Source organism: Sorex fumeus, unplaced genomic scaffold (assembly GCF_029834395.1).
Source record: "Sorex fumeus unplaced genomic scaffold, SorFum_2.1 ptg000018l, whole genome shotgun sequence".
Classification (NCBI taxonomy): domain Eukaryota; kingdom Metazoa; phylum Chordata; class Mammalia; order Eulipotyphla; family Soricidae; genus Sorex; species Sorex fumeus.
Window position 1 is genome coordinate 26628603 of NW_026606075.1, and position 26820 is coordinate 26655422.

At 41.1% G+C, this 26820-nt stretch overlaps 1 protein-coding gene across 5 annotated transcripts in view; it reads left to right on the forward strand.

Moving 5' to 3' along the window:
* FAM169A (family with sequence similarity 169 member A) overlaps positions 1-26820 on the forward strand; it is a 54209-nt gene that overhangs the window by 7087 nt on the left and 20302 nt on the right. For 2 of the 5 annotated variants that reach the window (XM_056112450.1, XM_056112451.1), the window contains exons 2-5: positions 16036-16170; positions 18621-18720; positions 19003-19088; positions 21444-21615. In XM_056112450.1, coding sequence (XP_055968425.1) covers positions 16039-16170; positions 18621-18720; positions 19003-19088; positions 21444-21615 — 490 coding nt within the window. In that variant the 5' untranslated portion in view covers positions 16036-16038. Of the gene's footprint in view, positions 1-16035; positions 16171-18586; positions 18721-19002; positions 19089-21443; positions 21616-26820 lie in introns of those variants that run through there. The other 3 variants (XM_056112452.1, XM_056112453.1, XM_056112454.1) reach the window with 2 other exon arrangements.

The window sequence follows — 26820 nt, forward strand, 5'->3', positions numbered from 1 at the left end:
GGCGGGGAGGGGGTCTCACCCACCCCCCTCCAGGGCGCCCCAAGTGAAACAGCCTGGTGTAGGTCCAGTGGCATAAAACATGACTTTTAGAATGGAATAAAAAACTGCAGATACTGTTTTACCTGTGACGAGTGCAGGAATACTTTCCATCTCTGAAGTTGGATTGTTATAAGCCTAATAATCATGAAGCCCTCTCTGGCATTAAATTCAAAAGAAAAGAAAATAACTTGCCCACGATTCATTTTTAGTCTCGTATATAAATCTCAGCATTTTATTTATTTTTTGTTTGGTTTGGTTTTGGGGCCAAAAACGGTGGTGCTCAGGGCTTATTACTCCTGCCCTCCTTGCTTCTCCTCTGGGATTACTCGATGCTGCTTGTGAGATTGAACCCACATTAGCCAGTGCAAGGCAAGTGCTATTTTATTTTTATTTATTTATTTATTTTGCTTTTTGGGTCACACCCGGCGCTGCACAAGGGTTATTCCAGGCTCATGCACTCAGGAATTACTCCTGGTGGTGCTGGGGGACCATATGGGGTGCTGGGAATTGAACCCTGATCAGCTGTGTGCAGGGAAACACCCTACTTGCTGTGCTATTTCTCCAGCCCTGGCAAGTGCTTTAATCCCTGTTCTACCCCTCTGGCCCCAATAGCCTGCTTCTGTGCTTACTCTAGAGAAGAATTAGTGAATAAATTAATGGATAATTTAAAACTATACTGCCACATTTTGTTTTCTCTTTTCGGGTCACAGCCGGTGACACTCAGGGTTACTTCTGGCTCTGCACTCAGGAATTAGACCTGGCAGTGCTCAGCCAGCTATATGAATGCTGGGGATTGAACCCCGGTCAGCCCTGTGCAAGGCAACCCCTCTGCACGCTGTACTGTTGCTCTGGCTCCTATACTGCCACCTTGTAAATATCACTTTCTTAGTGCTATTTTGTAGTAGCATATTAAATGTATTGTAGTTGTATTATTTTGTTTCCCTTTTATTTTTTAAAAAAATAGCTGGTTACGTATTTACTGGAGTAGTGACCATGCCAAAATTCAGATGCTGGATCATAGTAATTAGTACAGTCACCTAACAGTGAGAGGGAGGATTTTTATAATTTAAAAAAATCTAAGGAGTAATTGAATAATATGACTTATGATATATTTTCTATTGTAACTGTATAAACAAACATCCTGCCTGTTTTGACCTTTTGTCTCAACCTGGCCACTTGATCACATCTCCCTGGAGACCAGTAGCGTAGATTTACAGTCTTGACTCTGCCCCTTGCTACTTGTTGAACTTGGACAGTTTACTGTTGTGTAAAATAAGACAGCTTAACAGCTCCACACTTGAGGCTCCTCATTAGGACTTTGTACATAAAAATAACCTAGGGTCATTTTTCTTGTTTTAGGGTAATACCTGGAAGTGCTTGGGCATCATTCCTGGTGTTGCTAGGGGCTATGTGGGGTGCCTCGAATCAAACCATGCAAGGCAAGTGCTTTGTCTGTGGTTCTGCCTTTGATCTCTCCATCCTGGGGTCATTTTGAGGCATAAGTGAGATTGCAGATAGGGTGGTAAGCATGATGCCTGGTTATAGTGGTTCTCTTGTCGTAACATACGACGAGAGCATAACCAAATGCTCGTCCTCTGCCCCTAGCACTGCCCGGTGTAGCCTGCCAAATCCGGAGCCAGTACCACTTTGATTGAACTGTCAGGCTCCCACTACTGCAAAGACCACTAAAAGAAAATTGTAAGTGATTTTTCAGTGATATATCTCTCTCTAAATTAAGATCCTCTTATGCTCATCTTTCTTCCAGTAATCAAGTGTAGACACTTAAGTTACTAGTTACAAGAGACATCAGAGATCATTTTATCCAACCCCACTTTTTGCCTAGCTCTGTTTGGTGTGTGTGTGTGGGAAGGAGGGGCGGGGGGAAGGGGGCAGGGAGTTCTGAGTTGTTCCCTGTAGTTCTGAGCTTGATAAGACCGTTAAAGAAAAAATAAGTCACAGTGCCATTTGAAGAATTATGCACTTGGTACTCAAAAGTCTGTCAGTGAACCTTCTTTTAGTTCTGTTAACCCACCTTAAACGTAGCTGTTGTATAAATTGTCTTAAAGTACACACTTTAATATCTTGCGAAGGTCCTTAAGTACCTTCCTATTTGTGTATTGAATTATGTCCAGAGTCTTCCTGTGGCCTTTTATCTTCTGTATTAACTTTCCTACCACTGCCCATTAAACATGGAAATTCCCCTGGTGAACCCAGTTCCTTTATTTCCTAGCTTGCTTTCTGGGCTTCCATTTCTGCATTCTCTTTCTGGAAGACCTTGCTCTCTCCCTGCCTGTGGAAGGACCACCTGTTGCTTTTCATCAGGTTGCAAAACTACCTAGATAGGTAGCAACTCTTCTTAGTATCCATGCCTGGCTTATTGCTACAAGCTTGAGCTAGTAACTATGTAATGAAGTTAGAGAAAGACTGTGCTTATTTTTCTGCATGCCTGTTGCCAATGATAGTTAAAACAACAAAATAACCTGGAAAAGTAGCTGCACCTGGATTTACAGGGGGGTTGCACAAGCATGTGTCTGGGGCCATGAAAGTGCAGAATTGGAGAAGCTGGAAAGGGGAAAAAGGAACTACGGTCTATGGATCAGAGACTGGGGGTGGGGGTGGGGTGTCCCAGTCCCGGTGATTTCTCTTGCAAATACTGGCAGCCTTTGCTTTTGTTGCTTGGAGAACTGTGCTTTTGTTGCTTGGAGAACTGCGAGGATCTCCTGTCTGAGGTGGTGCTGAATCTTCCAGTGATGCTGCTGGTGGGATTGTGACTCAGCAGAATAGTTCACAAACCGTTATTAGCCAAAACAACGTGTCTGCTTTTGTTTGTGTTGTGAAATTTCTTCTAAATGAAAACAACTTTCACTGTTCTAAATGTAGCAAGCATCTGACATTTTCTTAAAAAAAAAATAGGTAAAGCAATGTTGGTGTTTGATTTATTGATTAATTTTTTTTTTTTTGCTTTTTGGGTCACACCTGGCGATGCACAGGAGTTACTCCTGGTTCATGCACTCAGGAATTACGCCTGGCGGTGCTTGGGGGACCATATGGGATGCTGGGAATCGGACCTAGGTCGGCTGGGTGCAAGGCAAACACTCTACCCGCTGTGCTATTGCTCCAGCCCCTAGTTTCTATTCTTAAGAGTTGCCTATATCCTGGAGATTTTCTGTGCTAAACCCCTGCTTATTAATGTGGTAAGGAGACCAGGTAAAAAAAATACAAAGAATTTTGCATTGTCTAAGCTTGCAGTGGAAGGTAATGTTTCGTAGAATTTTCATGTAAACAATTCCTGATCTGTCTTTTCTGGGTTTTGATAACTGCTGGTTTTTAGATTATAAAGTGTTGGTTAATCTGGTATTGAGGTGGCTCTTTACAAGAGCCTATAGATAGACGATAAGTGAGGATTTGATATCCTGGAGTTGCTGATGTATTCTGCAGTCAGTCAGTGGCATTATTTTCAGTCAAATGGAAGTTTAATTTATAAGCACATTTCTGTTTCTTGTAAACATCTTCAATTAATTTATTCTTAAATTTGACATATGTATGCCAGCAGTGTAAGTAGCTCTCTCTGTATTCTGCTCATGGTGTAGAGTTAGTAAAATGAGTATTTAGCATTCATTCCTTTGTGGTCGCTTAACGTGCGTTGTCACATTTTGCTAAAGTCTTATAAGTCTCATGTATTCCTCTTTACCTTCGCAAGGTAGAAGCCCCTGTCCCCCTCAAAATCACATTCTTTCTCTGTTGGGCATCCCATGCAGGAATGTGATCTAAACTTTGCTTTAGATGCATCCTGGAGTGACAGTGCACCCAGGTGAGCATCTGAGGAAGGAGCCCAGAATGGAGCCCCCCCTCCATGTGCCTTCTCTTTGAGTCTTCCTCCCACATCTGGGGTAACTGCTGTTAACAATATGGCGTATGATCTTTATTACATGTTTTTTTATGGTTATTTTTGGAGGGTGGTGGTGAGGTGGGGGACATACTGGGCAGTGCTCAGGGCTTACTCCTGGCTCTGTGCTCAGGGCCACTCCTGACAGCACTCAGGGGACCATATATGGTGCCGGGGATGGAACCTGGGTCAGCTATGAGCAAGGCCAGTGCCTATGTGCCATTTTCTCTCCAGCACTCATGTCATTTTCTGTACGTGTGAACATATTCTAATACTTGAATGAATTAATTTTATTTATTGTTAAATTGGTTTTGCACCATACTGTGCAGTGCTCAGGGGCTTTTCCAGTGGTGTTCTGAGGACCATATGGTGCTGGGAATCAAACCCTCCTATGTGCTCCTATGTGCAAAGTATGTGTTCAGCCATTGACCCATCTCTCTGACCCAATTAATTGGTTTGAGAAGACTTTGTGCAGGTAGGTTTTTTAAAAGTAGAAGTAAAGCAATTTTTTTTTTTACCTTTGATACTAAGTAAAGCTTTTTTTTTTTTTTTTTTTTTTTTTTTTTTTTGCTTTTTGGGTCATACCTGGCGATGCACAGGGATTACTCCTGGCTCTGCACTCAGGAGTTACTCCTGGCGGTGCTCAGGGGACCATATGGGATGCTGGGAATCGAACCTTGGTCGGCCGCATGCAAGGCAAACGCCCTACCCGCTGTGCTATCTCTCCAGCCCCAGCAAAGCATTTTTGATACTAGTTTTTCTTGTTTTATGAGTTGACTCTTCTTCTTGTGGCATATTTGCCTCTTAGTTTAAAAATACATTTTATTAAGGATCTCAACTCTTGGGGACATACTGGTTATAGTTTGGATGTCATATCTTTCAGACTGCAGATGTGACTCAGGGATAGAATATTTACCTGCTGCATGTGAGACTCTGCCTTTGATTCCCAACACTGCAAAAAACAAGATCTTTGATCTTTGTATTGACTTGTGTTACTGGTTTAAAGTCAAATGGAATTTCAGGGAAAGCCCTGTGTGTGCCATGCGTGTATGTAATTGTCATGACTGTATGTAACTGTCACCGTTCTGACCACCAAAACTGAAGTGCCATTGCACCACAGGAATGTGCCTTCTTGTCTTTCTTAACCTCCCTTGTCTTTTTTTCTTGAGTTTTCACTGAGTCTAGAAGTTAATATTGTTAGATTCGTTGTTTGCTCTAGTAGTTCGTAGTCCACACATGCATGAAAACATATGGTCATTGGCTCTTGCTTCCTTATTCCATTTGGCCTAATCACCTTGAATTCCATCCATTTTCTTTTAAAGGGCCATTTCATCTTTCATAACTGCAGAGGGGTATTCCATTGGGTACTTATACCATGGCTTCTTTGCCCAGTTTTGACTGTCTGTGGATAGACATTTAACGACTCCACGTTCCGGCTGTTGTGAATAATACTGCTCTGAATGTATGGGTCCTTTCACACCTTTTACATTACTCTTTCGCTATCCTTTTTATCTAAAGTTCCTTTCCTATGTCTGGAAGTGGTGTCACTGTAACACATGAAGTTCTTTCCCTTCCTCTCTCCCTGCTTCCCTCCTTTCATTTTTTACTCCCTCCCTCCCTCCCTCCCTCCCTCCCTCCCTCCCTCCCATCCTCATTCCTTCCTTTTTCCCTCAACTTATTTATGTCGTTCTTCTCCCTCTGTTGTATTGTTGCAGTGACCAGGGGCTGCGCATGCTTGTTTAAGGTGCTTACCAAGTTCCCACACTTGGTGGTGGTGCTCAGACACTTTTGGTTGTGTTACTTGCTGCCGGATCAGTGAAGGGTTGTACTGGTCGCGCACTAGGCTGCAACATGCTGGAAAATACATTCCCCGTGATGACTTCTAGAATCACAAGAGACCATGCTCCTGGCATCACACTGGGCTAGGGGTTGAACTTGCAGCCCTATGCGCACCTGCACGCCTTGTGGGTGCTGTACCACTGGGTATCCTGGACCACTTCTTGCTCCTGTTTTCTTAAGGAATTTCTATGCTGTTTTCCACAGAGGTGCTGTTTGCATCACCAGTAGTGTGCTTGGGTTCCTTTCCTCCCACCTGCTCTCCAAAACTTGTTTCCTGTCATTTTGATATGGGCCATTCTCACCCGTGTGCTGTGGACACATTACAGTTTAGATTTGTATTTCTTAAATAATAAGTGACATTGAGCATTTTTCCTGTGTCTGTGGAACATCTCTATGTTTTCTTTGGAGAAATATCTGTTGAGGTCTTTGCCCCCCACCCTTGTTTTGGTTGGGCTGCTTTTTGTTGTGAACTTATGTGAGTTGTGTGTGTGTGTGTGAGTGTGTTTATACACTAATTTATCCGGCATATGTACAAATACCTTTTCCAGTGCTTGGTTGCCATTTTTTATTTGGGGAGTAGCTTCTTTTGCTCTAAAAATGCTTTAAGGGGCTGGAGCAGTAGCACAGCGGGTAGGGCATTTGCCTTGCATGCGGCCAACCCAGGTTCAATTCTCAGCATCCCATATGGTCCCCTGAGCACCGCCAGGGGTAATTCCTGAGCACAGAGCCAGGAGTAACCCCTGTGCATTGCCGGGTGTGACCCAAAAAGCAAAAAAAAAAAGAGCTTTAAAATTTGATGTGATCCTTGGGTAAGGTGCCCACATGATCATCTAGGGCAGGGAGGACCCCTGCAGTATCAGAAGGGTGCCAGAAGTAGAACTCTAATCCAGGACTGGCACCAACACGTTCCCCTCCCCCACATAGGTATAGCGGCGGTGGAGAATGTGGCTGCAGTTATTTTCCCCTTTCATAGCTCTTTGGACTCATATCTCAACCTTCATAATTCTTACGAGAATAGCATGGCTATCACAAACACATTAAGCCAATAGTCCACTAGCCTATTCCTGTCAGAATACTCCCAAAACTTACCAAAATAACAGTGAACACAAGAATCTGAACAAGCCTAATGAAAAAGAACACATCCCCTGAAGCTGCACTAGAGGTTCCACATGTGTCATAGAGGAGCACCAAAGAGGAAGTTGATATTCTTGACGGGGCAAAAGGAGACCACCGTCGACCGAGCTCATCTAGAATCCTCCCTCACAGAGAGTGGGACACACTGATCGTGAACTGGAGGGATCCACCCCCATACCACTACAGCAACATGAAGAAACAGCACATATTCCCACCATAAAGAGTAGATGAAGAAAAGAGTCCAGAAGCCTCAAGAGGGAATGCCCAGAAATACAATCTCTCTGATAAGAATTCAGAGGTGAAATGTTGAGGATGTTCGATGAGCTCAAAGAAATGGTGAAACAGGCATCCAGTAAATTAAAGGAAGATATGAAAGAAACAGTGGGACAGACAGCCAGTAAAATACAGGAAGAAATGAGAGCATAAATAAGAAAGCTACAAACAGAAGTGACACCAATAAAGAATTGATAGATGATGGGGCTGGAGTGATAGTACAGTGGGTAGGGTGTTTGCCTTGCATGCGGCAGACCCTGCTTCGATTCCCAGCATCCCATATGGTCCCCCGAGCACTGCCAGGAGTAATTCCTGAGCGCGAAGCCAGGAGTAACCCCTGTGAATTGCCCGGTGTGACCCCAAAAGCAAAAAAATAAAGAATTGGTAGGTGAAATAAAAAACTCAGTGGGTGCCCTCAACAGTAGGGTGACAATTAGCCTACAGAATCAGAGAGCTTGAAGATGAGCTGCAGAAAACATATAGGCAACAACAAATAATGGAAAAAGACCTCAGAATAGTTCAGGGGCAAAAAAGAGATCTAGGGGATGATGAATTCAAGAGGAACAACATAAGAATCTTTGGAATACCAGAAGGACAGGGAGGTAACCCCAATGAAGTACTAGTAGTAGTTAAAGATATCATTGCTGAGAAGTTCTCAGAATGCAGGCATCCAGGCCCAAGAAGCCCAAAGAGTACCAGCTAATAGAGACCCTAATAAAAAGACTCCAATACATCATAATCAGAATGACGAATATCAAATAAAATTTGATGTAGTTCTGTTTATTCTGAATGTTGGTTCTCTTGCCAGTACACTTGGCAAATGTCTCATCCGTGGCTTTTTTCTTTAATACATTTTATAATTTTGGATGTAATATCTAAGTCTTCAGTTCATTTTGAATTAATTGGTGTGTCTAAAGTTAAATAGAGGTCAAGTTGTATACTTTTTGCATGTGGCCATCCACTTTCCCCAGCAGTATTTGTAGGAGAGGCTTTTCTCACCCCGTTATGTTTACTTCTTGGTTTTGGGGTCATACCCAGTGGTGCTCAGGAGTTACTCCTAGCAGTGCTCTGGGGACTACATGGGGTGCTGGTAATTAAACCTAGGTTCGTCATGTGCATTCCTTACCCTCTCCACTGTCTCACCAGCCCCTTCCCCCTCATTGTGGATTTTGGCATCTTTATTGATGTCCACATTTGTGTATTTTTTTCTGTGTTCTCTAGTCAGTTTCATCAGACTCTGTGTCTGTTTTTGTTCCAGGACCTCATTATTTTAATTTGCATTGTTTGAAGTCAAAGAGTGTTGCCTTCATTTTTCCTTCTTTTCTCTTAGAATTGCTTTCGTTAATTGGTATCTTTTGGGGTTCCACACAAATCTTACAGTTGCTTATTCTGTTTCTTTGAAAAGTACTACTAATGTTCTGATAGAGATTGGATTCTGTAGATTGTTTTAGGTAAGATGGCCACATTTAATAGTTTCTACCTTCCAGCCCATATATATATAGTATATGGGATGTCTTTTTATTTCTTTGCATCTTCTATTTTTCTTTTAGTAATGTATTATAATTTTCACTGTGTGAATTCAGAGATGAATTCCTTTACTACATTTGCTACTAGGTATTTTAAGTCTCTTATGATAGAGTTTAAAGGGTACTGTTTTTTTGTTTAATTTTTGTTTTTTATTTTAATGTGGGAGTTTTGCTATTTATTCAGCCATTGATTAGGCTGATTGAATTGGGCAAGAACTCCACTAAAAGGTACTTTTTTTTAACTCCCTTTTTAAATTCATTGTATAAAGAAATGGAATTGATTTCTTCATTTTTTTTTAGTTTTTTAATTGAATCACTGTGAGATACAGTTACAAGCTTTCATGTTTGAGTTTCAGTCATACGATGATCGAATACCCAACCCTCCACCAGTGCACATCTCCCACCACCAGTGTCCCCAGTATCCCCCTCTCATCCCTCTCCCTAACTCTATGGCAGACAATCTCCCCCATACTCTCTTTAACATGTCACATGGTCGTGGGGGTGGCATGGGGTGGGGTGGGGGGCTGAGAAGGACCGGCTCATCCCCTATCCCTTGAGGCTTGGAGTTTGTTGTTACTGAACCTGTGTACCTGCACTTCTCACTGGTTTCTGGAAGTTGGCAACTGCCGGGGTCCTTGGCGGGCAGGTGGAGGCATGACGCCTGCCCCTTTCTGAGACACCCTGGTGAAGTCGGCCTAGCTTAAAGTTTGGAGGCATCTCTGCAGCGAGCTGCTCGGTTTGGAGATTCTTTTGTATGTCTTTTTCTCCTATTCTTTAGTTGTGTGTGTGTGTGTGTAGTCTATTTCTCCTATTCTTAAGTTGGGTGTGTGTGTGTGTATGTGTCTGTGTGTAGGTGTGTGTGTGTGTGTGTGTGTGTGTGTGTGTGTGTGTGTAGATCATCTCTGGCAGGCCTTGGTCCAGCCTGATGGTTCAGTGCTAGGGCCCACTGATGCTGTGTGCAGAATCCCAGCAGTGCTGGGGGCTGCCAAGGTCACCTCAGCAGTTCCTGAGGCCACAAGGCTGTACCTGGAAGGGCTCAGAGACTACCCAAGCCACACCTGACATTGTTCCGCCATGTGGTGCTAGGGATCGAACTCAGACTTTAGCATGTGGCAAAGTAAGCCTTGGTAAGCCTCATGAGGGTTTATCAGTTTTATTGATTTAGGAAATCAGCTCCTATTGTCATTGTCACCTTTGGTTTTGTTAGTTTACCCAATTGTTATTCAGAAGTATTTTTCTGTTTTGGGTTTGTTTGTTTTTTTGCCACACCAGGTGGTGCTTCCTGACTCTGGTGTGATCCCTGGTAGTGCATGGGGGACCATCTGTGGTTGCAAGTATTGGAGCTGGTTGCTTGTGTGCATGACAAACACCTTACCTCCTGTACCACTTTGGACCCCCAAAAGCTTGTTGTTTAGTGTACTTACTTGTCTTTTGTCTTTTTTTTTTTTAAGTCTCAGATCATTGGGCTAGAAAAGATCCTTGGTATGATTTGAATCTTCACATATTACAATCTTTTCTGCATCCCAAGACTGTAATCTCTTCACAGTGCTGTCAGAATGGGGGGGGGGGGGGAAGGGAACAGACCAGAGGGAACCAGACAGCCTCAGTGACCTCTATCATTCTCCATTCCCAGCCAGAGGTCTGATTTACAAACACTCTCAGGGCTGGGCTTGGATGGCAGTGCTGTTTTATTCCCTTGCAGAGGAGAGAGGGAAGGAACTTGCAGGTCCAACACTGGGGCCATTTTGTTTCATTCACTCCAAGAGCTTGATGTTGACCAGCAACTCAGTCTTTCACCTCTGTCTGAAAGGTGTTCTGTTGCTTCTGTTTTCTTGATTCTCTTTACCCATTGTCCAAACCTGAGTTTATTCATTGCTGCGATTATGCACCTCCAGACATATGGATGCACGTGTCTCTTGGGCAGAGCGGGCTTTGAGTGGATGAGGCTTAATTTTGGTGATAAGTAGTCGATTTGGGATTATGTTTTAGCAGAGAGCTTTGTCTGGGTTTATTCCACCACATTGCTCAAGTTTCTTTTGCTCTTATATATAAAAAAAGTAATATTCCAAGTGACTAGTTTTTTACCCATATGATGCTTTTTCTTTCTTATCCAGAGATCCTTTTCCTCTGTATGTTCAAGTAATTTGCTCACACAGCAAGTAATCCTGCAATCTGGTTCCAGAGCACATTCCTTTCACTGGTAGCTGGCATATGCCACATTTTACATGCACAAAGCTTGAGCCATATGACTGGGTTTTGCTTCTGCAAGCCCCCAAATCTGTCAGATACCCAGTACTGTCACATTTAAACGGTTTTTAAAAAGATTTTGGATCATTTTCATGAACATCAAGAAGGAATTAGACTCTCACAGAGAAATAGAATTTGTAAGATTTCCTCTTCATAGAAGTGGTCTTTAACTGTTTTAGGGCTCCAAGGTGTTATTCTTTCAGATTGGGCTTGTGATTGACAGAACAGGCATCAGAGTGAACTGTCTGGATTTAAATACTAGCTATTTAAGCAGCAGTTTGGCCACTAATACCATGTGTCTGGAATGAGTTTACTTTGTCTTTTACCTTTCCTCATCTACTAGAGTGGGGCTAAGTAAACCAGTCACTTTGAGGGCGGTTATAAAACCTTTGTCAAAGGAATTCATTTGGGGGCTGGAGAGACAGGCACTGGCCTTGCATGCTGCTGCTTCAGATGACCTGCTTTGGTCCTGGTCCACATACGATCCCCTGAGCAATGCTAGGGTTCATTTCTGAGGACAGAGCCAGGAATAGCCCCTGAGTACCACTGAGTGTTGACTAACCCCCACAGATAAACCCCAGTACCAGAAACACCCTTTAAAAAGAGAACCCATGTGTAGTGTTTTGAATAGAACCAGGTACACAGTCTCCATTGATGATTCAGTGGTTGCTTCAAAAAGACATTCTTGCTTCTTACTGAAATAAAAAGAGTCAGCCGGTGAACGCCATTAAATTGCTGGCACAATACCCATAAGGTATTACAGGCAGTCTGACCTCTATTTGAGTGCTTTTCCATTCGCCAGTCATATGAAAGGATACTTATTTGGGCCTTGCAGCTTTCTGTTGCTCAGTGGTTTAATTTTTGTTGTATTTAAACTCCATACAAAGAAGAGTTAATCTGGGGCTGGAGCGATAGCACAACGGGTAGGGCGTTTGCCTTGCACGCGGTTGACCTGGGTTCGATTCCCAGTATTCCATATGGTTCCCCAAGCATTGCTAGGAGTAATTCCTGAGTGCATGAGCCAGGAGTGACCCCTGTGCATCACTGGGTGTGACCCAAAAAGAAAAAAAAGAAAAAAGAAAAGAAGCAAAAAAAAGAGTTAATGTAGTAAATGATAGAAGAATAAAGACAAGATAGCAAGACAGTAAGACCAGTTGAGTTGCTGTATTAGTATGAAGGAAGTGATATTGGAGAGAAAAGATAGAAAGGAAGAATCAAGAGAAGAACCATAATAATCTTGGGGGGGGGGCAGGTGTGTTTGGGTCATGGAGACCCTTTGTGGTGCAGGGGATGGAACCAAGATAGGCTACATTTAAGACCACCACCTTAACCCCCCTCTACTTTCTCTTTGGCCCCCATAATATTCTTAAACAAGCTGTTTAAAATCATTGTGTTTGTGTTTGTGTGTGTGTGTATGTGTATAAAAGATTGAACACATGCCTCAAGTACATTACCTAATATAGGTGTTAGGGAGAAATCAGGAGAGAATGATGTCTTGGATTGGTTGATAGGATTTTTTTTCTCCAAAAAACTCTTTCAGTTGCAAATATTTTATTCTCTGTTCCCCTTGATCTTTCTAAAAGCTCCCAAATAATAGAAACTACCTATAGAATCTCTTATTTAGGAACTGTACTTAGGAATTATGGTCCCTTTTTTCTTAAGAACAGAGTTAACAGTAATTAGAATTTAGGAAAAAAATCATAATAGGAATTTGTTTTTTAATTCTTGTTCATATTTTATTTTTTTTATTTAGAGCTTTCGTTTTTTAAAAGAGTATATTTTTCCAGAAAACTAGTTATGAAAGAGGCATGAAATAGGTTTTGGGAATTTTAGAGCTCTTAGGTAAAGTCTAAATATTAGGTTTTTGTACAAGGTAGCCAGGATTAATGAGTATACCATTTGTTTAATATATAAATTGATTTGGACATATTTTACACTTCCATATCCATTCTGTGTAAAATTTTTGATGAATTAGTTCACTTAAGACAAGGTTAAGCTTCTCATTTGTATAAAATCTAGTTAGGCCTTTATGTTCATTCCATGGGCAGTGTGTCAAGTATTTGACAGGATTTGGTCTGACAGCTTTCCAGTTATGTAACATAGAAGAGGCTTTAAAACAACAGTAACGGGGGAGAAGCACAAGATTCATCATAGCAGCCTGTGTTGCTCTCCAGAGTTTGAACATTCCTGCCTCTCTGAATTGTGGCAGAGCCTCTGTAAGTAAACTGGTCGTTTACAGAATTTTAAGTTAGTTTAGGTATATTTTAAGGCAAACTATCATAGATGTTTAGAGGTGAAAAGTCCTCAGGAATAACCTGTCCAGTTGTATCATGTTGCTGATGAGAACACAGAAGTCTAAAGAGGGCAAGTAATTGCTTTGGGTCACAGAGCTTATTCATTGTAGAGCTGACTCAGGAACCCAGGTCATGGAATTCCAGCCTCGGTGTTCTTTCTGGTGTAAAAGATGTGATTAGAGTATTAAGTCACAGGATGATTATGGCAATACCATAAAAAGAACTCTTTCTTAACCATGACACTAACAGTGATGTCTAATTTTGCATATTGAGTATCAGTAATTATACAGAAAAGTACATTTTATTGTCCTGTTTCTAACTTTCTAGCCCCAAGAGTGGTGTGATGTTGGCCCAGTTTTTTAAATCAGCCCTAAAACTGTTTCTTCATCTATAGAATGGGATGATGAAGTACCTCCTTGTATTTTAATGTGAAGGCCTATAACGGCTGGTATATTGTCACTTCTCCATACAAAACTGCTTACAGAATTTTCTGATGCGTAATGATTTCTGGCTCTTTTCTCTTTTAAGTAGGTGATCACTTAGCCAATAAAATTGATCATTGAAAGTGATTAGTAATAAAAATTCAAGGACAGATTAGCCAGCTATTTTAGAAGGGACATATATGTGAGTATTGGGAATTATGGAAATATTTCTCATGTTTTTCACATTACTAGTACAGTTATGATGCCATAGTTTATTTTAATTTTTTTGGTTTGAGAGTCATACCTGGTAATACTGTTTAGAAAAATGTTTAATCTAGTATATCAGATGGGGCGTTTTATATATTTGATATCGGTGAATAAAATGTTTCTAAGTAGTGAGTTGAGATTATAATAATGTCACGTAGATGTACCTTGAAACCATTATTATGCTAAGTGAAATAAACCAGATGTGAAAGAATAATTACTGAATAATTACACTTCAAAAATTCCTAGAATAGGCAAATTCCTAGAAAGGAAAATGGTGTTTATCAGGGACTGAGAGAAATAGGCAGAGGGTATTGCTCTTTAATGCTTAGTTTTTATTTTGATAATTAAAAAATCCTGAAAATGTAGAGTAGTAATGATTGGACAGTGTTTTGGATATATTAACTGCCACTAAATTGTACACTTAAAAACAATTGAAAAATATAATTTTTTGTTAATGTGTACCTAGTCAAATTGTGTGTGTGTGTGTGTGTGTGTGTGTGTGTGTGTGTGTAGCATTTAAAATCCACTAAAACCACTAAGCTCTATCCTATTACTGTAACCGTGGATGGAAAAGAAAAACCACCCACAAACGTTGCTTTTTGTTTGTGTTACAAACAAGAGAGAGAGACAGAGAGAGAGAGAGAGAGATTGAGATTTTTAGATGTGAATTGAGAAATAGCTATAGAGGTGCTTGGCAGGCTGCAACAAAGTGTTGATGGTGATGTATAAAATATTAGCAATCTGACAGCGCCAAAAGAAGGATAATGGCACAGGGAAGCTGGGCCTGAGTGATCAGGGAGGACCTCCACATTCCTCTTAAGCGTGGCAGGGGAAAGCCCGGGTATCTGAGGTAGCTTCTCTGCTAAAGTCCTCTGAATCTGAGCTATGCCAATAAGTTCTTGACTCAGGGAAATCAGTTTTCTTAATTAACAGGTCTTTTTCTTTCCTTTTCTTTTTGTTTTGTTTTTGGCCACACCAAGTGGTCCTCAGGGTTTACTCTGTGCTCAGGGGACTATTTGGGATACTGGGGATCAACCCATCTCAGCTGTATGCATGGCACTGTACTTTAGCCCCAGGACTTTTTTTTTTTAGTAATTAAACTAAAAAAGAAGAAAGTGCATTTTATTTTCTTGATTATTTTGAGAGTAAATGGGCCTTACCCAGTGTTGCTTGGGCAGGGCAGGAAGTGCCTGCTCTGTGCTTAGGGATTGCTTCTGGTGGTGCTGGGGATTGAACCAGGGTTGGCCACATGCAAAGCAAGTGCTTTAACCACCTGCACTCTCCGTTCCAGCCTCAGAAGAGTGCATTTTGTTTGTTTTGTTTATTTTTTTGGGTCATATACAGCTATGCTTATGGAAATTTGGTGATGCTTAAGGGACAGTTTGTATTTCTGGGGTTCAAACCGGGTCCATTGTGTATAAGGCAAGTGTCCTAAGTCCTGTACTATCTCTCCAGCTATAGAGTGCATTTTAAACATGACATTAGCATTTAAAAGCCACTAAAACCACTAAGCTCTATCCTATTACTGTAACCGTGGATGGAAAAGAAAAACCACCCACAAACGTTGCTTATTGTTTGTGTTACCACCTTTGTCTAAATGCTCATATTATTTTTAAGTGATAGTAATTATGCTTTTACTCTTTTGGCGGAATTTTTCAGATATTTATATTTTGTTCTTTCCAGCATGGTTAGAAAAATTTCAAAACTCGTGTGTGTGCCCGCGCATGCGCGCACGTGCGCATATATTTGGCGGTGATGAAGTTACTCTTGGCGGTGCTGGGATAGGGGTGAGGAAGCATGTGGTGCTGGAGATTGAAGCCCCGCCTCTTGCACTTGAGGCATGCACTCAGCCCATAGAACTATTTCTCCTGCCCATAAATCAAAATTTAAAAAATCAAGGTACTGTGATTTACAGTGCTACTAAGGATAGAGTTTTTTGATCCCTGAGTGTAAAGCCAGGAGTGATTCCTGAGCACTGCCAAGTGATCCCAAGCACCCCTCTCCCGCCACTCCCCAAATAATTCTCCTTAAAATAAAAGATTGTTTTCTATGAGTTAGGGAAGATAGCATTTTTAGTTGAAATATTTTGTTCATGTTGTTTGGTAAAGAGCATGGCATTCCCCGTGGACATGCTGGATAACTGCAGTCATGAAGAATTGGAAAGTTCTGCTGAAGATTACTTGTCAGATCTTCGGTGTGGCGATCCTGAAAATCCTGAGTGCTTTTCTTTTCTCAACATTACGGTAAGGTGCTTTTATCTATTTTTTTTCAGTTGCATTCATCTATGAGGCCAATATCTTCACATATTTTTATCTTTAAAAATGAACCATTTTGAAATTTGAAAGATTATTTAGATAAGCTGAGTATTCACTTATTAGAACACTATTCATAACATTATGGATAAATGTTGTTTGACTCCAAGGACAGTGATTGAGTTTTAAAAGAATGAGGTTACCACTTAATGTCACTATTGTGTCTTTAAAAGTATAAGTAGTATACTTATCATAATTGAGGTAATCTGATTTATATTTGAAATTTGTGTGATTAGCATGGCAGGGCCTGGGAAGCTACCTGTGACATATTCGATATGCCAAAACACAGTAACAAGTCTCACAATGGAGATGTTACTGGTGCCTGCTCGAGAAGATTGATGAACAATGGGAGGACACTGTGCTACAGTGATTAGAAATTTTTTTTAAAAGTTTTATTGGATCACCGTGAGATACAGTTACAGACTTGCATGATTACGCTTCAGTCAAACAATGCTCGAGCACCCATCCCTCCACCAGTGTACATTTTCCACCACCATTGTTGCCAGTGTCCTTTCCACCACCCCCTCCCCATCCCACTCCCTGCCTCTGTGGCAGGTACAATCCTTCTCACTCTCTCTCTAATTTTGGACATTATGATTTGCAATACAGATACTAAGAGGTTTGGTCCTTGGTCTACTTTCAGCAAACATCTCCCATCCTAGGCAATCCCTCCAATGATCATTTACTACTTAGTGGTTCCTTCTTTGTACCAACTGCCTTTTCCCCCAGCACATGGGGCTGGTTCCAAACCATGGCATGATCCCCCTGACCTTTGAGTTAGAAATTTTTAATTTGTTTTATTTTATTTTATTTTGCTTTTTGGGTAACACCTGGAGATGCACAGGGATTACTCCTGGCTTTGCACTCAGGAATCACTCCTGGCGGTGCTCGGGGGGGGACCATATGGGATGCTGGGAATCGAACCCAGGTCGGCCACAGGCAAGGCAAATGCCCTATCTGCTGTACTATTGCTCCAACCCTGAGATTAGAATTTTTCTAAATCAGCAAATTACTACGTTTTTCGTATCATGAGTCTTTTACTAAAATCTTAAAGTAAAAATTTACAACAAGTAAGCTGCAGTATATTGTGATAGGAAGAATATTAGATTTGGCACCATCAGAATTACAGTGCAGGTTGGAGAGTTGCTCAGAGGACTGCAGCCTACAGCAACCCAGGGGTTGATTCTCAGCGCTATATGCTGCCCCAGGAGCGATCCTCACTCAGCACCATCAACAAAGCATAAGAGACAATGCTACGTGAACCAGAGTGTAGACAAATTTTATAATTCTCTAGATGCCAAATTTTCCTTCTGGAAAAAGGCACGAATTTCAATGATTCTACATATACAGTCTTCTCCGCACCCATTTTCCATAATGCTCCAAATTGTAGCATTGTTCTGTAAGAGAACAGTGTCGGACTAAGAAAGGCAGAAAAAAATTATTTGCATGTATCTCATACATTAAATACATTTGTCTGGTGTCTTCTGCTGGAAGATGGAATTTTTCTTTATCAGGTGGACTAAATCAGTGTTTCTCACCTTTTTTTTTGTTTTCACTAAGCATGTTCCCTTCAGACCTTGTTTCCTGGCTGTGGCCCCTTTGTCGTGCAAGTTGGCCCCTTAACTTAGATGTATGTTGTGGTCTCTCATTTATGCAGTTTTCACATGTAGCTCCCTTGGAACGTTCTGGGGACGCATACATATCCCCTCCCCCTTTGAGAAATGATAGACTTAATAGATGAAAATTATAATTATTTTGTAATGACTTTATGGACCATGTTATACTTTTTATTTATTGTATTTATTTTTGCTTTTTGGGTCACACCTGGCGATGCACAGGGGTTCCTCCTGGCTCTGCACTCAGGAGTTACTCCTAGCGGTGCTCAGGGGACCATATGGGTTGCTGGGAATCGAACCCAGGTCGGCCGCGTGCAAGGCAAACGCCCTACCCGCTGTGCTATCTCTCCAGCACCAATGTTATACTTTTTAAACATTTTTTTTATAGATGACCCTGTGCTCAGGCTAGCAGTGCTCAGAGACCTGCAAGACCACACATGGAGTCATGGTGGGGGTTGGCAGTTGTGCAGGCAATCAGACTCAGGGCCTCACACATGCCAGGCATGCGCTCTACCACTCCAGCTACTGCTCTGGCCCTAGGTTTCTGTTTTGACTCAAAGGTATAACTAGCATGCAGCAATATTAAGTGAAATAAATGTTTTCCTCCCCAAAGATAATAAAAAGTCTTTCTTTTGCATACTAGAAACACTTCTATGGAATGTAACTAGCATTAGTCTAGGACATTTGATATATTGATAAATGATGATGTTTCATCCTGTATTTTCTTCCAGCTCTTCACTGATCTTTCATCAATTGTCGTTTCAGATTCCCATTAGCCTGTCAAATGTAGGCTTCGTACCTCTTTATGGTGGCGATCAGACCCAGAAAATCCTCGCTCTTTTTGCTCCTGAGGACTCACTCACAGGTCTCTCTTTCTCTCCTCCCTGCTTTTTTTTTTTTTGCATTTAGCCTTTGTGTGTGAGTGTGTGTGTGCACGCGCACATGTGCGTTTGCGCATGTGTATATCTATACATCTTGATAAAATATTCTTTATTGCTTATGATTAAATATTTAATGGGTGAAATAGCGTAAAAATAGTAGAAATGAGGCTGTATGGGTATAACTAAGGGCACCTATGTAAATCTTAGCAAATGATAATTGGTCAAGCTTTAGACCTCTATCTTATTAGCCTTCTATTCTGTTCCAGCTGTGGCACTTTATCTTGCTGATCAGTGGTGGGCTATTGATGATATTGTGAAAACATCTGTTCCTTCCAGAGAGGGGCTGAAGCAGGTAACAAGATCCTGTCACTTTAAAACTCTTTCCTATGTGGCTATTACAATGTGTTTCCCAGAAACAACAGTTTTGGAAGTCTTTGAGTCTTTGTTCATTTGGGAGGATTTACTAGCTTATATTAAGCCCCCGAAGTTTATTCTTAAGAAACTGGCACTCATACTGGCACGGAGGTGGGCTCTCTTCAATTTGAATGTGGTTTCGAAAGCACCTGGCAGTTGGATGAGGGGAGTGCACAGTAGCTCTTTTCCTGTCAGCTTCAGCTTCTGATTATTTTGTGGGCTATGAACACACGTGTTTTCTCTGTGTGGCTGCTTCGCTTCTCTGACTCCAGGAGATTCTGACCAGCACTTGCCCCTCAGAGGGGCCATCTCTGCAGTGGTGAGTCTAGAGGCTACAGCCCTGTGTGAGTAGGGTGCAGGGCGGGCTTCGGTCCTATACCACACAGCTTCCTTTCTCTGTCCCTGCCACCATTTTATAGGGTACTTAGAGGAACCTGTGTGTGCCTGCTGGTGTTGCATTTTATAGTGCTAAACGGGAGAAGGAATCTGTGAAAGTCAATTAAGAAACAAAGAGAAGGATCTGACATGATGAAAATAGGGATAATATATAAAGTACCACCCAAAGGGCAAAACTAAGTGAATTGTACATGTACACCATGAAGATCAAACCAAGTTGGCTGCATATACATATATGTATATATACACATACATATATACACACACATATATATATATATACACATGTATATATACAAACATATATACATGTATATGCTGCCAACTTTAATTATATACATTATATATACTAGATTTAAAGAAATAGGGGCTTTCAGTTAAGTTAGAAGTAAAATCATGGTTAAAATCTCCTATAACAACCTTAAGGTTATACAGAAAAGCCCCATTGTCTTAGCAGTATCTTCACTGTTTATGCCTGGACTACTTGCTTACCTGAGGTGAGGAGAGGTGTGAGAAACCTGAAGCAGAGTCGAGGAAGCAGACCAGTGCCATAGTGCCCCAGCCGAAGGAAGCGGTCTTTCCCTTCCTTTGCACTTAGGCTTAGCTTTGGTGTCAAAATGATGGGAATACTTTGGCTGCCTTCAGATTTTTGTGTAGGTTTTGTCTTCAGAATATCAAGGTACAATCTTTGTACCTTTGCTCAGCATGAGGATGAATTTTTTTGTGTTGGTGAGAGCTGTCCAAGAAAGCCAGTTAGCTTTGCCTTTTCATGTTTTATTTGTTAGAAACCTTGCTAGAAATCTAGCAAGGGACGTTTCTGAGAGTAGTAAGTATGTGATTAGTGCTTTTGTTTTCTCCTCACCTTGGGTAGGGCAGCGTTACTTTTAAGTAGACTTGTAGGAAAATAGACCTTACAGGCAGAATTCTTACTTAAGCAAAATAAAGATGTCCATGGAGAAAAGGTCTCCATTTGCTGTCAGGATGTAGCTGAGGTAGGAAGGGTTGCTCTCTTTCCATCTAGAGAGTGCTCCAAGAGTGTTTTCACTAGGCTTCCCCAATGCATTGCCCTCATTGGATCCGGAAAGATGACAGCAAGCGGTGGAGCAGCAGAGGAAGAGAGGGGGAGAAGGGAGATAAAAGAGAGAGGAGACAGAGAGAGACAGACAGACTGACTTATATAGCAAAGCCTGATTGTTAAAAGAGCATTTTACCTGAAAAAGATGAGGGAGATTCCTTTTCTCTTCTTGGGCAGGAGTGGGGGGGGGGGGGTCTTTGGGCCACAGCCAGTGGTGCTCAGGGCTTACTCCTGGATCTGTACTCAGTTGGCTCAGTCTGCTACGTGTGAGGCAAGCACCCTACCCCCTGTACTATTGTTCCTGCCCCAAGACATATTTCTTTTCTAAGAACATTGTTATGACTTTACTCAGCAAATGAAGGATTCGTCCCTAAAGACTTTAGGGGATAACACAAAACCATCCCCCATCTTTTTTTTTTTTAATTTAAATGTGGAAACTGGAATGGCCTAATAAAGAACTGAAGCACTAGCGATAGGGAGTACTGATTAGAGTAGGGCAGACCCCTGGGGTACTGGAGACAGAAAGAACACCCCAGGCACTAAACAGGAGATGCTGGGGGTTGATTCCTTGGGAACCCATTTTGCCTTTTTTTAGAGTTTTGCTGACAGGCAGTATTCTGTGTGTACTGACAGGCAGTATCCATGTGTCCATAGAAATGGATCACTACTGATAAGAACGATCAGTCTCATTTCTGTGTTTTATTAAATGTATGTGAATAATTTTGGATGTGTTCAAAGTGTTTTCGATGCCCATGTCAGGTGAGCAGCGCCTCAGAATGGATACACGTTGTAGTTACTCCCGGTGTTTGACTCTCTTTGTAGGTGAGAACTCTTGGGGAGAGAGTGGTTCTGTATGTTCTGAATCGAATTATTTATAGAAAACAGGAAATGGAGAGAAACGAGATCCCATTCCTGTGTCATAGCAGTTCTGATTATGCTAAAATTCTTTGGACGAAAGGAGAGGCCATTGGGTTTTATTCAGTTAAGCCTACAGGTGAGTCTTCAAAATTTATTTGAACTATACTTTATGAAAACCTTTTTAGATCTCAATTACTATCTCTAGAGTTAATATTGAGATGAGTTTACCTAGTATTAGAGAGGGGGATACTTTTAAGTCTACCATTCTCTGCAAATGAGAATTGATAGAAAAGTCTCTTGAGGAAAACCAAAATACAAATAAAAAATGGACAGATTCCCCCCCCCGCCCCAGTATGTCCACAGGACTTGTAAGTCTTGACTCTAGTCTCTTTTTCTCCCTACCATTTCCTTCCCATATTTAAAGGTTGTTGTTGACTTGAATTTTTACTGTTATCAACAGTACGTATTCCTTCTGTACACCTAAAGGTCAAATGCATTGCATTTTTCTGTTTAGTGTAGCTGATTCAACCTGACCTATTAAAGATAGATGTGTTAATTACGTGAAAAACTTCAGATACTCCAAACAGCCTTGAATTCATCAGTTTTCTGAAATTTGTATGTCTGATCCTCAGACCTAACTATCTGTACCATATTTCTTCAAGACTGGCTCAGCCTTACCTTCCTTTCCCAGTTTCTCTGTTTTGTCCAGTGTTCCGGAGCTACTGGGCAGAAAGATCTGACCTAGTTACTTCATATAGACACCCCCACCCACCCCACACCTTATAACACCCAGTTAGTTACACAGCTGGTCTAGTCTGGTTTCATTGAGAAGGCTCACATTGTTTTTATGTCTTTTCACATTTTAAACCTCCCCAACTTAGATCTTCTTATCTAATCTGGCTGAAAGATAATAGTACATGATTTGAAGAACAGTTATGAAACCTGACTCACATTACTGGTTCCATACCAGTGTTGAGAATTAATTCATGTAGGTCAACAAGAAATGTCTTTTTTTTATCCTTAAGAATAAACACTGGTCTATAGTCTACAGTGATTTTGTTCTTTAGGAAACACTTTGGTTCCCCTTTTACATGCTATTTTCTTGTATAAATTTGAAATGGAATAATACAAATTTCAAATGTAAACTTGAAAAGCAGTAATTTTATAACTTTAGAATGACAGCATTATACATAGAGAGGAAAGTGATGTTTTTTAAATAAAAGCTTTTCGGTGTGTTGTATAAGAGACATCATTTAATGGTTTTAAGACTTTCAGAAATAAGTTTAGTTCAATGATGTGATTTAATTAATTGCCTTATGGTTCATTTTACTGTGGATAATTCCTATGGTAACTGGAGACTTTTTGCTTCTTTCACCGATTCCTTGGGGATTTCTTACTGAAACTAGCTCATAGACACTGGAGCACAGAGAAGTTTATACTTTTAAATTTAGATCTTGTTATAGATCAGTGTTTCTTAAAGTGGGTGATGACTGGAAGAATTGAACTAAGGTGATGATAGTAGCCCCAGGTGCTATTGGGGACACTTTCCCCTTTTCTTTTTTTTTTTCAGGGGACAGTTAGGCCATACCTGCTGGTGCTTAGATTGTACTCCTGGCTCTGTGCTCAGGGATCACTCCAAGTGGTGCTTGGGAACCATATGAATTGAATCAGTGTTGGGTTTGTACAAGGCAAATATTATCTCTCATTTTCTGTCTGTATACTGGTAGAAGATAGATTTCCAGGAGACACTGGGTACTTTTTTTTTCTTCCTGCAAAGGGGAAAGTAGTTCAAATAAGTTTGGAGCCTTTGTTTCAGATAACACTCCCATTAAATTTTCAGATAACACTTTCTTCTAGCACTTCTGATTAGAATTTGGTTTTAGGGGCATACTCATGTTTGTTTTTTGTGCATCTGAGGACTCTCGGGTCCTCCTCTGGGGGTCAGCCTTGGTTTTCACTTCTGGCCGTTAAATCATTTTTTATTCTCTAAGTTCAGATGTTTTTTTCCTACCCCTTTTATCACCTTCCATGATTATTGATCGCCTTACAACATTACTATTGTTTTAGCTCTTCTCTGCTTAGAGCACTAATTTTCATCTGCCAGTAACACTATCATTAGACATACCCTGTATTAACTTTTGAATCAATAGGAATTAACTGTGGAAATATCTTTAATTTATAAAAAAAAAAATGCAGGTTTTAAAAAAGTGGTAAAATTGTTCAAAACAGGTAGCAAAAAACTCTGTGATAGAAATATACCTAATACACTTATTGAAAAGAATACTGGGTTTAGAAAGTTAATACAGTGGATAGGATGCTTGCCTTAAGTGTGGCCAACTTGGTTCAAATACTGGACCAGTATCAAAAGATAAAATATTTATCAGATAACTTTGTAAGCATTGAACTAGTGCTTCATGAAGTCACACTTGTGATTTTGATTGAACAACAGATTGATACAATGAGATAAAAATAACCTTTATATAGTTAAAGGGGGCTCTTGTTTATGAAGTTTAGGCTCTTCCAGCTAAATGACATTCAAGACACTAATTTTTTTTCTTTTCTTTGAGGACACATCTGGCTGTGGTAGGGCTTACTTGTGGCTATGCACTCAGGGATCATGCTGGACAGGGTACAGAGAACCATATATAATGCCAGGGGTTGAACCCAAGTCAGCCCTGTGCAAGGCGAACAAACTCCTTACCTACTGTACTATCTGATAGCAGAAGTTTGTGTTGAAGAACTGGGGTTTTAAGGTATGTTTTTTTTTTTGAGGGATCAGCCACACCCTGTAGTGCTTGGGGCCTTTTGTCCTAGCCCTGTGCTAGCTGATCGCTATAGCAGTACTTGGGGGACGGACCATAGGCAGTTCTGGTGATAGAACCAGGGTTAAGCACTTGCAAGGCCAACACAACACCTGTACTATCTCTTCCCTCTCAAGAATTGAGGTTTTGGGGCCTGAGCAATAGTACAGCGGGTAGGGCATTCACACTGTTGACCTGGGTTTAATCCCCATCATCCCATATAGTCCCCTGAGAACTGCCAAGTGCAGATCTAGGATTAGTCCCTGAGCATTGCTGGGTGTGGCCCAAAAGTTAAAAAAAAGATTTGAGGTTTTGTTTTTAGGCTTGGGTCTCTGTAGGTAAATCCCTTTCTTAAATGAGCAAATACATGGGGCCACCCAGGTTACTCTGTGGCTATCCGAAGTGTAGCATTGGGAAATGAGGCGGCTATTTTGCTTCTAGCTATTGTTTTGACCATTTATAAAACTAAATGTTTTTCGGGTTTGAGGATGTAGCTCAGTGGTAGAGCACTTTCCATGTATATGTATATCCATGAGGCTCTGGGTTCAATTGCTGACATCTCAAAATGCTTTTCAAGGGGGCTGGAGGGATAGCACAGCGGGTTGGGCGTTTGCCTTGCACGGGTCCCAGGGGCCACCAGGGTTCGATTCCCAGCATCCCATATGGTACTGCGAGCACCGCCAGGGGTAATTCCTGAGTGCAAGAGCCAGGAGTAACCCCTGTGCATTGCTGGGTGTGACCCGAAAAGCAAAAAAAAAAAAGTCTTTTCAATAAGAGTTCTGTTTATTCGGGTTGCGGGATGTAGGGTTGCCTCTATTCTGTGGAAATACTGGTCATGAGATAAGCTCATACATCAGCAAAAGTTCAGTGGAAGAGACAGAGAACTGTACACAGCAAACAACTAATCATAGCTCATTGAGCAATTGATTTTGTCTAAAGGAAAGTGTTTTAAGAGAGTGAAGTTTATTTAGAAGTGGCTTTGAAGGCTGTCAGGCAGAGAGAGGAAGAAAAACAATTCTTTTTTGGGGGGAGGGGGTCACACCCAGTGATGCTCAGGGGTTACTCCTGGCTTTGCACCTAGGAATTACTCCTAGCGGTGCTCAGGGGACCATATGGGATGCTGGGAATCGTACCTGAATTGGCTGTGTGCAAGGCAAATGCCCTATCCACTGTATTATCACTCCAGCCCTGGAAAGACAATTCTTAATAAAGACAGGAAGAGATTTTCTGTATGAAAGAAGGCAAAAAGTTGTGAAGACTGAAGTTGTGTTTGGAGCTCCCTGTGCCCTGAATTAGCTGGTGGAGACTGTGGGGTGAAGAGAGATGAAGATGGAGCTTCCACTTCATCAGAAATCCATTGTGAGGGGATGTTTATTATTCAAGAATTCTAAAATTTTAAGTAGGGTGATACAGCTGGAGTTAAATTTTTAACCGGATGGTGATTTTAGGGTTGAGTGGCACCTCTGAAGCATGTTGCTATTGTCAGAGATTTATTTGTGAGTCTCTGGATCATGGCTGTTAATGAGTTTATATGGTGCCAGAGACAGTTCATGGGCATGACCAGTAGGCTCCCAGAGGAACAGGGAGAAGCAGAGGTTGCCCATCCCCAACTCCGTGAGAGCCTGGAGATTTCAGTCACAAAACCCATATACCTGAGTTTTTCAGCAGATTGAATATTTTGCTATGTAAGGTATTGGATATTTTTCAACAGATTCATTCTCATGGGTGAGGCTTGTCCTGAGCCTGTCAAGATAAGCCGTGAGCATAGTGGCGATTGGGTTCTGGAGGTTTTCAGATGCTGGGGCTCAGTTTAGGAGAGTGGAAGAAGCATGCACCCGCCTTGGGGGCACTTCTAAATTCCATAAATTCTCCATTTTGACACAGAGGATGGTTTCCATTTTTGGTACAGGATGGCAGGATGGAATGTTTATATGGAAAAATTATTTATGGATTTTTTTTTCACATAATTAGTGTTATATGCCAAACACAGTAATAACAAGTCTCATGATGGAGACGTTACTGGGCCCGCTTGAGCAAATTGATGAACAATGGGAGGACAGTGCTACAGTGCTACAGTGTTATCCTAAAGCACACAGAGTAGTAAACAGCCCAAGACTTTCTGTTGAGAACTAGAAATTCATAGTGCTTTCCGTTATCATTTTTGCTTTGTATTTAAACCACTACTTCAAGGTCATGTATTTTAATTTTACAATAACTTCTAGCAGTTGCCAAGGAGCACTGCTTTCAAGGCCGTGAAAAATGTAAATGGTCATATTTACTTGTTGGGAAGATTGTTAGATTTACATAATAAATTAATGAAGTAAAGCTTTATAAGTTTAATTCACAACTAAAAGTATATGTATATATATTTAAGTTGTACTGCTTAATAATTTCATATTCATTGTGAAATGCTTACCACAATCAAGCGAAAAAAGAAATCTACTGCCTTGCACAGCTTCCATTTTTTTGTTGGGGTGATAACACTTAAAATCTACCTTCTTAACATATTTCAGGCATCAATATTTTTACCTATAGGGCTG